The sequence below is a fragment of the Mixophyes fleayi genome, chromosome 3, assembly GCF_038048845.1.
Source record: "Mixophyes fleayi isolate aMixFle1 chromosome 3, aMixFle1.hap1, whole genome shotgun sequence".
NCBI lineage: Eukaryota > Metazoa > Chordata > Amphibia > Anura > Limnodynastidae > Mixophyes > Mixophyes fleayi.
Window position 1 is genome coordinate 147448672 of NC_134404.1, and position 12150 is coordinate 147460821.

Here is a 12150-nt window from a genome sequence, read left to right on the forward strand (position 1 = left end):
GACCTGCACAGTGTGCAGCCGTCAGCAGCAAGCCCCTGCTAGGGGGGGCGATCGCCCCGATCGCCCCCCCCCTGGATCCGCCACTGCATATTACATAATGGAGTGAACACATCATGCAAAAATGCATGTATTTGTGCATCAATAGTATGTTGTGAGGAAGAACTTTCTAAACATTTCAAATTTCTTCCATTTGGCTAATAGGGTTGTTCCAGAAAATGCATTCAAAGTATTGTCTGTATGTTATATTTGTGGTTGTTAAGCAAAGTTAAAGAGCACATAAAGCCAATAGTTGACAATATATATATATATATATATATATATATATATATATATATGAAAGTCTGTTTATTACTAAGCTGGATAATAAACCTTCAGCAATTGAGTTGATTAAACTAAACTAAACAATTCAGGAATATTCTTATTCACCCCTTTGCAGCACTTTCCCATATTAGCAGATAGGTGATTCTCTAAACTACACCACTCTGAGCCAGCAGAGGATGCTGACTTACAAACCTAATACTCAGCTGCCAATGACAAACATCCCTTAATTGATATATGCAGACACAGGGCAGTGATGTTACAACAGCTCAACTTACTGAAACATACGTTTCTCACTAGTATCAGAGACCAATATGATGCTGTATCTTCAGCTGATTGGAATGGAGTGGGTGAAGTAATAATTTATTATATTCTAATAGTAATAGTAATCCTCTTTTACACTTAATATTGTATTTTACCTTCTTCTACCTGCACATATGAAAGTTACAATTTGCTGTATAGTTGTCCGCTGAGGCTGAGCTGCAGCAATTACTGCTACATGCAAATCCCTACTGGTATAATATTCATGTACAGCTGCTATAAACATTGTTATTTATTCATTTTGTGTTATTGCTTGTATAATTGCTGCTAACATAAATATGGGATCAATCTGGTGTTTTCACCTTGTTACAGTCGCACCCACAGAGTGTTGCTGAGTGAAACAGCTCGCGTGACACCAAGTTAAATTAGCATACTTTACAACATGATTTGACAATACCTTTTGTGGTTGTCTACCAGGACGTCCTTCAGCTCCAGGGAATCCATCATCACCCTAAGATTGTAAATAGATCATTTACGGTATATGTAAATAACAGTATGCATTGTTATTTTATTTATTGAAGATTTATATACACTGTTTACGGCAGATCAGTGGTGAATTTAAATCTCATACCAGATTATCATTTACCAGAATATAATTCTTTGTTTAATGTGTATTCCTTTATGGAGTGAGTTCTTACATTTATATCAAATGTTTTCTTTATAGTAATAATCTCCATTTAGAAACACTCCCACTCTACCATACATACCCCAGGAGAGCAGTACAATGAAGGAACAGTTTGCAACTTTTTTTCAAGATTTTCTTATATGTCGCTGATGACAATTATACATTCATTATATAATACTATATAATACTATGTCATAGAAGCATATTGCCATTCATATTTTTATTATGTTTTTATTATGTTCCCAATGCTGTTGGACCCAATTACTGCAGTAGCAATACAATTCAGTCTAATACATACTACATTAAGGTTTTGTGAATACAACATTCTTTACTTACACTGTCAGAGAAGTCAGTCCATCTTTTTATACAGATAGATTTTTTCTTTTATATTTAATTATTTTTTTGTTTATATTTCACTATGTAAAGCTCTATTAGTTGTCCTTTATTTTATCACCTACCTTCACTCCTCTGAACCCTGGAATCCCTTCATATCCTGTTTCTCCTTCATTTCCCTAAGAAATGGAAAATAGAAGTAGTTCACTGAACTCACCAAGACACATATACAAAAATAATAATGAAAAATATCAGTTTTCACTTCTAAAACCACACTCTGGTGATGTCACAACACCTGACAGTCACTGACATTTTAGTGTTTATAGTTCAAGTGTGTGATTACTACAACTATTTATATTACAAATAAGCCCAACCGTCATTTTATCACCAGTATTCAATAATATGAATATGTCAACCTGTCATGCTAATGTTTGGACTTGTTTACTAGCATTAGATTTTCTAAATTGGACTGACTCTAAAACCAAGACAAAAAGATTATCTAAAAAATTTGCATTTATGCAAAAGTAGAAAAGTAAACCTTAGAAATATATGCTTTTTCTTGAGAACTACAAGTTGTATTTTCACCAGAACCTACTAAAATAAAGTATGAAGTATAGTATGAGTACAGACATTAAGCAAGAGCAGTTAAATGTAATGTACTGTAAAAGACCATATACAATATGTGTTATCACCTTCTGTCCTTTTGGTCCATGTGGTCCCCTGAATCCTGGAGGGCCAGCAATTCCCTGTGTAATTAGATAGATAGATAGATAGATAGATAGTCATATTAGATAATATGCGATAATCCGACAAATAAATAAATATATATATATATATGTGTACACAATATATGTTGCTAGTAAAGAAAGTAGGGCACATAACAGATACAAATTGTACTGAAGCAGATTCTTCCAAACAGACGTGGCTCCTTATATGATTAGGCAGGTAATATATATATAGCCTCAAGTCAGTTTAGATCACTATTATGTTTCTAGCAAACAACTGATAAAGCTATCAGTAAAGCAGATGTGTGTAGTAATAGCACGATATACTGTATTCATATATGGAACAAGTTAACCCGTGCATGATACTCATGCATTCTAGTCAAATCAAGCTACTTAAGGTCTTAAAAAGGTTCTTGTCATGCATTTGGGCCTAGCCCAGGCCTCCTCAGGGGAAGAGCGTTACTTCCCGACGCAAGCGGTCTTTTTAATGTGTGTTCATGAGGTAAAATTACCTCACGAAAATGAGTTTGACCCCTCAACTCGTAAATTTAGCCTTTACTACCCCTCCCACGGGGGGAAGGGGGGATGATGGAAGTTAACTGACTTCGCTATTCTAATTTTTTTGTCAAATAATGTCAGTATACCAAATTTCAGGTCAATTGGATGAGCCCTTTCTGAGAAAATAGTTTTTTTCACACACACACACACACTAACGCACGCCTCTACACATGTGTGTTCATGAGGTAAAATTACCTCACGAAAATGAGTTTGAGCCCTACTAAATTTCAGCCCTTTATGAATTTGTTTTTTCACACACACTAAGAATTTAGTAGGTCAGTGTATAACTCTGCCCAGCAGGTGGCGCTGCAACTTGTTTGTTTTTTTTCACACACACACAGACGCCACTAAACATTTATATATTAGATCATTGCTTTACTTACTTTAAAACCATCTGCTCCTTGGAGTCCCTTAAATCCAGGATCACCACGATCACCCTTATAAAAATAACATCTCCAGTTATTAATTTTATTTAGACACAGTATATAACTTTTAGCTATTTAAACCAGTGATGGCCAACATGATACAGTGGTCTCGTTATGCCTATACTGACTAGGTGAGAAAACCCATTCACTGGATAATTATGTAATGCACCTTCATCATGTTTAATTAAACTAACTTTTCCTAGAAAGTCTAGTGTAATTTGCATGTAATCTTGAAAATATTTTATTGTGTATTTAATATAGATACTTTGCATAGATACATTGAATCACAAGTACAAATTATATTTTAGAATGGTACTAGACTTCCTACTTAGTACTTACATACCTACTATTACTGCCTAATATATTACCAAATCACAGTGGAATAATGAACACTTGTGTGCTCTAATAAGGTTGGACAGCCCACTTTATGAACAAATGTATTCATTGCCATTGTGGGTACATAGTCTGAGTACATTAGAGTGTTAAGAAGTACAGTCAACTGGATGCTTCAGCTAGAATATGAATAAGACTAAAGACTCTAGTTCATTTGCTGGCTTTTGGAACTGGGCCTCTGATTACAGACATCCTGCAGCCCTAGTGGCTCTCCTTATAATACAATCTTTATTTTTGGTAGCCTTTATGAATTGGGAAGTATTTCTAAGACCACCATTCATCTATCTAGTTTTGATGAGAGCAGCCATGATTGCTGCCCTTGTTCCTGTAAAGACAACCACTCCAGGATAATGGTGTAACTGCACAGCAATCATAGGTCATTCATACCATATCTGTCCCTTAGGTTGAAAATATGAAATGAAACTTAATGCCAGTACAGATATGTGAACACTGATTGTCTAACAATAGTTCTATACTTATATTATTGTGTCTTGACAAATTTAGATTTTGCAACCATGAGACAGGAAGAACATTAGATAAACAGATATTTTTAAGCTATAGAAAGTCTACTAATAAAAAACACAGTTAGAAAATCCAATCACATGAAAACTATATAAATGATCAATTGTACATTTGCTTCCAAAGGAGGTAATGAGGGTGTGATTGAGCTTTTTTTTTTGCATACAGCAATAATCTCAGGAGTCCACTGTCAATGTATATAACAGGGTATGCAGCTATGTGGTTGAATATATGTGACTGACCCATATAAAATGTCAAGACTTCAGTTTCAGGGTCATACACCATAGAATAAACTTTGTGCCTAAACATAAGATAAAGTATACTGTCAGTAGTCAAAAACACTATCAGTTACTACTCAGTAAAAAGGACACAGAAGGTGATAACAACATAAGTACATCCATATGCCATAAAGCGTAAGCTATACGGGTAAAAAAAGAAATCATTGCACTCAACATCATAATAAGAATGACCATACAGTCAGTTACTGGCACCCTAACAGATGGTCTACACCAGTAAACTATCACTCAAGAGGACATCACTGCTGAACCCCTACGTCTAGATTACTTCTTAAAAATACCCTATCCTTTAACACTCGGCCAAGATGCAGGATCACGGTGTGTGTGGCCAGCATTAGATCTGATGACAAGAGAGCAGAAAGACAGAAACAGAAACTCCTAGAAGTCCTGTATACAGACAATAATATTACAGAACATTTCAATCATGTACACACTGCAAAAATAATAAAAAATATACATATATAGTGTTGGTATCCATTTCAAAATGTGTTTTATATGCTTGGTTGACAAAGCAAATCTACAAATTCATATATGTAAATTAGTTTAACATTTCTATTTTGTAAAAGAAAATGAAAACAAACTATAGTCAGTCAATAAAAGGATATTTTGCTTTTTCAAAAATGAATTATTATATAATACATACCGTTTCACCAGATATCCCCCTCTCTCCTTGTTCCCCTTTTATGCCTGCTTCTCCCTAATTAAGAATGTAAAGATAATTACTTCTAAATACGTAAATGAAAGCATTAATGTATTCATAATATTCCAAAAATATTTAATATTTAAAATAAATTAATTACTTTGAAACCTGTATCACCAATTCTGCCATATTCACCAGGACTTCCACGAACTCCCTAGTTAAACATAAAAACATTAAAGACATTAAATCATTTTAGCTCTAATCTGAATGATATATCCCATCTTGTTAGGTTACGGCCGCCCATGGGATGACACCTCATATACTTGCAGTATTATGACATTGTGCTGAAACTGTAACAGTTCTGAGTTCATAAGTAACACTTGCTGGACAACTGCTCTAAAACCTTCTCTCTCACAGCTTCATAGCCCTGGATTCCCATTCCGCCCATTCCGCTAAAGCTAAGATTGATGTACTACCAGCGGAAGCACCAAGTATAAGTCCTTGGATGTACTCACTAAAGGTATATAAGTACACATGATTTATCCTACTCATCTGTGGAAGTCCCTTATGAGCTACTTATATTGTAAGTTCTTTAGGACAAGACCTTCTATGGTCATGTATCATTTACTTGTTACCTATAACTTGTTGTAAGCTTCAATTCATGTATAGTGTTCATTTATGGCATTCATGTATGAATTAAGTTAAATACAAAACAAAAGAGATTAATTATTCTTGCAAGGTCCTGTGCAATTTACCATTGAATACATTGTGAACAAATGGGAAATTCTTCATTTTATCATGTCAAAACCAAATAATTAATTTGCATTGAATTTTTAACTTTATTCCCAAAGCCTGGCTCTCTAGGTCTGAATTTTAAGTCCAAACAAATGTTAGCTTATATAAAGAAAGAACAAAACAAAATCTGGCAGAAATAATAATTAGTTTTGAAACATTTGTTAATTATGTCATTAGGGAAATTCAGATTTCTTCTTAGTGTGGTGTATGGATTATTTAATTTCTTTCAAATGTTAAAAAGACAATGACGTTTGATACATTTTGAATGAATTACCATATTTCCTAAACGTCCAGGCTCTCCTTGTTCTCCTTCATGCCCTTTCAGCCCCTAAATATTTAAAAAAAATATTCTCAATTACGCAAATGTAAAATTAATTAAGTAAAAGCATTTTTGATTGTCGAATGTGCTATTTACTTTGGTAAATATATTTTTACCTTTGACCCCGTAAGTCCCTGAGGACCTAACAGTCCATGTGAGCACTTGGAACATTGTGGGGCATCAGCAGCTAGACTCAACTCTGCGGCTCCTCCACACTATAAAGCAGAAATGTGGAAGAAAAATCACTGTATTGAATTGTTACAATCTACTTTTTGTGAAAAGTTACTAGGATTACTTTGCATGATCCTGCTGAGCATCTCACCTACCAGTGAGCTTTGAATACATATAAGGAGTAGGTGAGCCATACACTAACAATATGATTTAGGGATTCTAGAAACAGTTCTTTGCTTCAATATTAAACTGACGCACTTAGGGCCAAAGTCATTAAGGAGAGCAAGTAAAAAAAAAGGAGTAACTTTGTTCCTGGACAAACCATGTTACAATGCAAGGGTTGCAAATTAGTTCATGTAGCACACAAATACTTGATAGCTTTATTTTTACACTGAGTTTTAAAGTTGATCTAGGAAATGCCCTACCCCAACTATAAATCTGTCCTAACATTTTTATTTTTTTTCCCTCTCCTACAACATGGTTTTGCCAAGGTGCAAAGTCATTTGCTCTGCTTTGCTCTCCTTAATGACTCAGGCACATAATGTCCAAGCATCTAGACAAAAATCCCACTTTCTGATTTATTTCTAGCAATAAACATTTATTTTATTAAATTTACACTCTACCTTACCCCAATACCTCAGTGTTTTCTAGCCTTTGTGATGTTGTGACAAATCTACTGCATTGCACATTTTTTGTGACACATATGATATATTCAATACAGAAGTGCTTAATTTCCTAGCTGACCACTTTCCTACTGATACATATTGAGGGCTTCATTTAGACTTATGTGTGTATGTCGAATCACAAGTATCTAAATATACGTCCAATTCAAGAAACAGACGCACTTCTACGTCAGGCATACAAATGTATATACTTACACCAAAGGAAAGCTTATAAATGTGGCATGAGTTATAAACCCTTTTCATATACAAGATAAGGGTAATGTAAATAAGTGCAATGATGTGTCACATACACAGGAGAGAATATTGTTTGACAGTTATTAATAAATGCGAAAATTGCACTTTCCATAAAAGCACCCTGACAAGCGTATCTGGGAATGTATCTGTGTCTCATTAGGTCACATCTCTAGAGGGCGTCCTACATTTATGTGTGTACACCCTTCCTGTACTCAACTAATGCTTGTCCGTCCCTGGTCCTTCCATTCTGAGTCAAGACATATTTTTTCTATATTGTTTCAGCCTACCCAACCTGCATACATAATTCGGTAATTAATTATTAAACTGTCTACATTTTTTTAATTAAACAAACTAAAAGTCCAATTTTATTACAAACTACACCTTGATAATAGTAATTATCAATTAACAAATTTGTACACATCGAAGCAAAACAAATTGGTACACAACAAACTAAATGTAAGATCTCAATTGAATAACTGTTGAAGCAAAACATTCTAAAATATTAATTGTAAAGTGTTATTGCTTTGCCTTTTCTGTATCGTTTAAATGTCAGTAACCTTATTTATATATGTATAATGCTTCCTAAGTTCTTGAGTTCCTTATATGACTTGTGTATATGTGTATGATGCTTCCAGACTTCAAAATTTGCCTGTGTGATTCCACAAACAAGGTTTTCCACTCACTTGATCATACAATTCACAACATTGCTCTGACAGAGCTTTTTCTGGATCCCAGTGTATTTCAAGCTGTTGGATATCAACCTATAAAGCAAAAGCACACAAAATTTATATAAAAGAAAATGTAATGTTTTGCTAATTGTTCAAGGCATTACATGTTTACATGCAGTCATGCATTCTGTAACCTAATTACAGGAGAGAACAGGTGACTGCCTTCCACCAAGCACATTAATCTTTTTAAATACCCTGTCCTGTTGTAAACATTCCTATGATGTCATTGGCAACAAGTTGTTCTAAACCACCCACTTCAAAACTAGGGACTCTAACCCAAGTAAAATGTACCCTAAAAAGGTGCTCTAACCCTAGTAAAATGCACCCTAAAAAGGTTCTCTGACCTTAGTTAAACATACCTTTAAAAAGGTTTCTTACCATATTCAAACACCTCTTAAAAGTTAAAACAAACATTAGATTGGTCGTTAAGGACTAATGTATGTTTTGTTTCTGTGCCGCAGTCCAGTCCCACAAATGTTCTATTTGTGTTGTCAATTCAACATTATCAACCAGGAGTTGCAGAGCTACAAAAGTGGATCTGATTTTATTTTAAAAAAAACCTCATTCTATTTCTTAGTCACAGTTATGGCACTAGCAAATAACTTTGGTAAAAAGTGTAGTGTAAGCATTTTTTCATGTAGGGGGCTGTCCCCTAAAACGAGGTGCATCGGGGTTGCCCAGTAGGTCTACTGCTAAAATGTGTCTTTGTTCTATAAAATAGGAAGTGCTGTGCTCCTTCTCTGTCTGTCTAGAACAGAGGGATAATAATAGAGGGTCTCTCAAAGCAGCATGTTACCTGCTTCACGTACTGCTGACTGTTCTTATGTTCCAAGAGCTACATTTATTCACCTCATGCCATGTAGTGTTGCTGGTCATTTCTCTATGTATGTCAGATCTGCACAATTTGGCAGTAGGTAGGGGCCAAAACTAAAGTAGGCTACGCTTCTTTGGGCCACAGATCGCAGGGGCGCACGCAGGGGGGCTTTCTGGTTCTCCAGAAACCCCTCCCCTCCGCGAACCACTGCCGCGGATGCTTCTTGACAGTGCCGCGTCTGCTGTAGAATTCAGGGCTCGCCGAAATGGAGCTGCTGCACATGCGCAGCAGCTCTCTCTCTCTCTCTCTCTATTTTTTTTTTTTGGGGGGAGGGGGCAGAAATCCCCCCTTCTAAATCCTGCGTTCACCCCTGGATCGGTTTTTAATTCCTCACTTTTCAAGTAAAGGTATAACTAATGATTAAACTATTTTGCGAATAAACCATATTCAAAATCAATGTTTTCAAAATATCTTCTAAACTTAAATTCTTTTTTTATTGGGACATAATTCAGAAACTGCAAACACTTCAAACAGTTCTTTATGAAGTCACCTTCAGTAAAAGACTACTCAGCAGCAGCACTTTCTTAAAAAATCTGAAAACTAACCTTATTAGCCGCCTCATTTTTTGAGTTTACTTTCTTGAAAAATCGCTGTTCCCCTCAGATTTTTCGAGAACTTGGACACTTTAATTTGTTTTTCATTGGTGTCCAATTTGGTTAAGTCAGGATGTTTTGATTCGAAATGGCGACAAAGATTGTATTGCTTAAGAACAGCTATTGCTTCTCGGCAAACAAGGAACAATATTTTGTCTCTAGTATAAGTAAACAAGCATCTATTTGTCCAATCCAGATTAAACACTCTGGGCCTAATTCATTAAGGAAAGTAAAGCAAAAAAAAAATGAGTAACTTTGAACCTTGGCAAAACCATGTTGTATTGGAAGGGGGGGTAAATTTTAAAAGTGAGGACAGATTTATAATTGGGGTAGAACATGTGTCCTAGATCAACTTTTAATGTTGGTGTAAAAATAACGCTATCAAGTATTTACGTCCTACAGGAAAAAATAGCCAGTGTTTTGCAAAATAATAAACTCATCTGCACCCCTTACATTGCAACGTGGTTTTGCCAAGGTTCAAAATTACTCATTTTTTTGCTTTAATTTCCTTAATGAATCAGTCCCACTATGTTCTGATTTGAACTTCTGTTTCTTTTTATCACCCATTTTACAAAGTCACCCTACAAACTTTAATGTTAGAACCAAAAAAATCTCCACAGCAACTGCATACAAAGAAATACTGAACTGAGGGGTTTATGTATCAAGGTAATTTCCACATATAAGATGTGGAAACGGCTGTTTTCACATCTTTTAAGCAAGTTTGCTATGTATTACATGCCTAACAGAGGATTACTATGGGGACTGTGATATTCTGCAATGCATTAAGCTTTGCTAAGCTTCGCATTGTACGACAGGTAACGCCATCTCAAGATGGCGTTACCTGTCATTTCCTATGAGATTTTGTTGAAGCCTGTTCGGCTTCGCAGAATCTGATACATGGTAAGTGCTGTGCGCAAGCGCCATGCGTCATTTCGCCGGGGCTCCAAGAGTAGCCCCGGCATGGTGCATTGCAGCGGTACATAAATATGTATCACTGCGATGTGCAGCGATGCATATTTAGCTGTACCGCATGTAATTAATGCATAGACTCCTGAGTGTCTAACCTTGGAGAGAGCGCCAGACACTCATGTAACTTGGTGGGCAGCCGCGCAGCAAGGGAGGGGTAGGAGCCCTCGCATTGTTACCTCTCATCGCACAGTGGGAGTCAGCTGCGTTGGCACGTGGCTGCACTCACTTTGTCCCTGTTTAACGCCAGTAACGACCGAAAACACAGAGAAAAGATACACAACTCTCTCTCCTCTCAGAATAGAGACAGACTGATGATGGTTGGCTGCTGTGTGTCATGTTACAAACAGGAGAGAGTGCACAGTGGCAACCCACTCGCCAAGTTACAGAGTGGGCACATAAGTGGAAGGCGGATTACGCCGGGCAGCACCGGGTAAAGTCAGGCACAAGTTATGCATGGACAAAGCACTCGTTACATCGTTACTTTTTCTTACATCCTCTACATTATTCTCCGACCGCCCAAAATCCTTTGGCGGGTCACAATCAGCCCACGGGCTGTATGCAGGTCTGATGTACGATATGTTATACCAGTACTGGTAACACACATACCACCGGCAATGTTCCCAGAATATTATACCACAAGTAATTCCCACAGAGAAACCATCAGTAATGTACCAGCATAGTATAATAACTGGAAAACAAGTGAAAGTATCATTAAAAAAGATATATACAGATTGACTGAGCTTGTAGCTTACATTTGGTGCAAATGAGCAAATAAAAAATGTTGCCTTCTTAAAAGAATAAAGTACAGTGGTCTAATTGTCCACTAGAAATAAACTTAGAGGTTTTTCAATGAACATGTTGCACTATGTATACATTTGACACAATTTATCAATTTAGCTTGGAAATCCTTACCACGGGGTTGGAGTCTGAGTCTGTTTTCATAAATGAAGGGATTCCCTTTTTTTGATGAGGTTTCTGCTCAGCTATGGCAACTGAACTGACTTCAAGGCAGTCTAAAATCATCTTGGCTTTATCACCCACTACACTGAAAGATAGCTTATGCCACTTCCCATCCAATATGTTTTCAATCTTGTCAGATGTCTGGAAAATAAGAGTCCTAGATGGTGTAGAGTAGGATAACTTCACAGTCCTTGTATCATTATTAAAGTGGAGTGAAACTCTTTGTTTTTTGTTAGTGTCAATAATTTGCCATAGATTCCAGATGTTTTGTGGCATATTTGTTAATATCTTAAACGTGGCTATGATGGAGTAATCTGCAGGTAATCCATTTGGAGGAAAAGCACTAAAAAAAAAAAATATACATTACAAATTCAGAAAGCAATTCTAGTATGCTATATTCTAGCATAGTATAAAATGTTTAGTAAGGTTTAGTATTAAAGGTTTTTCGTAATTAGCTATATTGATTTGGTTTTGGTTATAATATTCTTATAGAAAGAAATCTGTCACAGTTAGGAATACTATTCATTTACTTATGGCGGTGGCCAAATTGGGGGACATATGCCTACTGGGCAGAGTAGCCAAATTTCCTCCAGCTTACGCCGGAGCCTCTTAGTATGGCCCTAGGGTGGAAGAGGACCTGCACATAGCCAACAATTAATCAAATAATTTTA

At 36.1% G+C, this 12150-nt stretch overlaps 1 protein-coding gene across 1 annotated transcript in view; it reads right to left on the reverse strand.

The window, feature by feature from the left end:
- LOC142142796 (uncharacterized) overlaps nt 1–12150 on the reverse strand; it is a 48715-nt gene that overhangs the window by 27817 nt on the left and 8748 nt on the right. The window contains exons 4-13 of the mRNA XM_075200608.1: nt 11432–11822; nt 8039–8116; nt 6384–6482; nt 6223–6276; nt 5314–5367; nt 5157–5210; nt 3264–3317; nt 2290–2343; nt 1723–1776; nt 1037–1090 (exon numbers count right to left, since the gene is read on the reverse strand). Of these exons, the coding sequence (XP_075056709.1) occupies nt 1037–1090; nt 1723–1776; nt 2290–2343; nt 3264–3317; nt 5157–5210; nt 5314–5367; nt 6223–6276; nt 6384–6482; nt 8039–8116; nt 11432–11822 (946 nt within the window). The remainder of the gene's footprint in view (nt 1–1036; nt 1091–1722; nt 1777–2289; nt 2344–3263; nt 3318–5156; nt 5211–5313; nt 5368–6222; nt 6277–6383; nt 6483–8038; nt 8117–11431; nt 11823–12150) is intronic.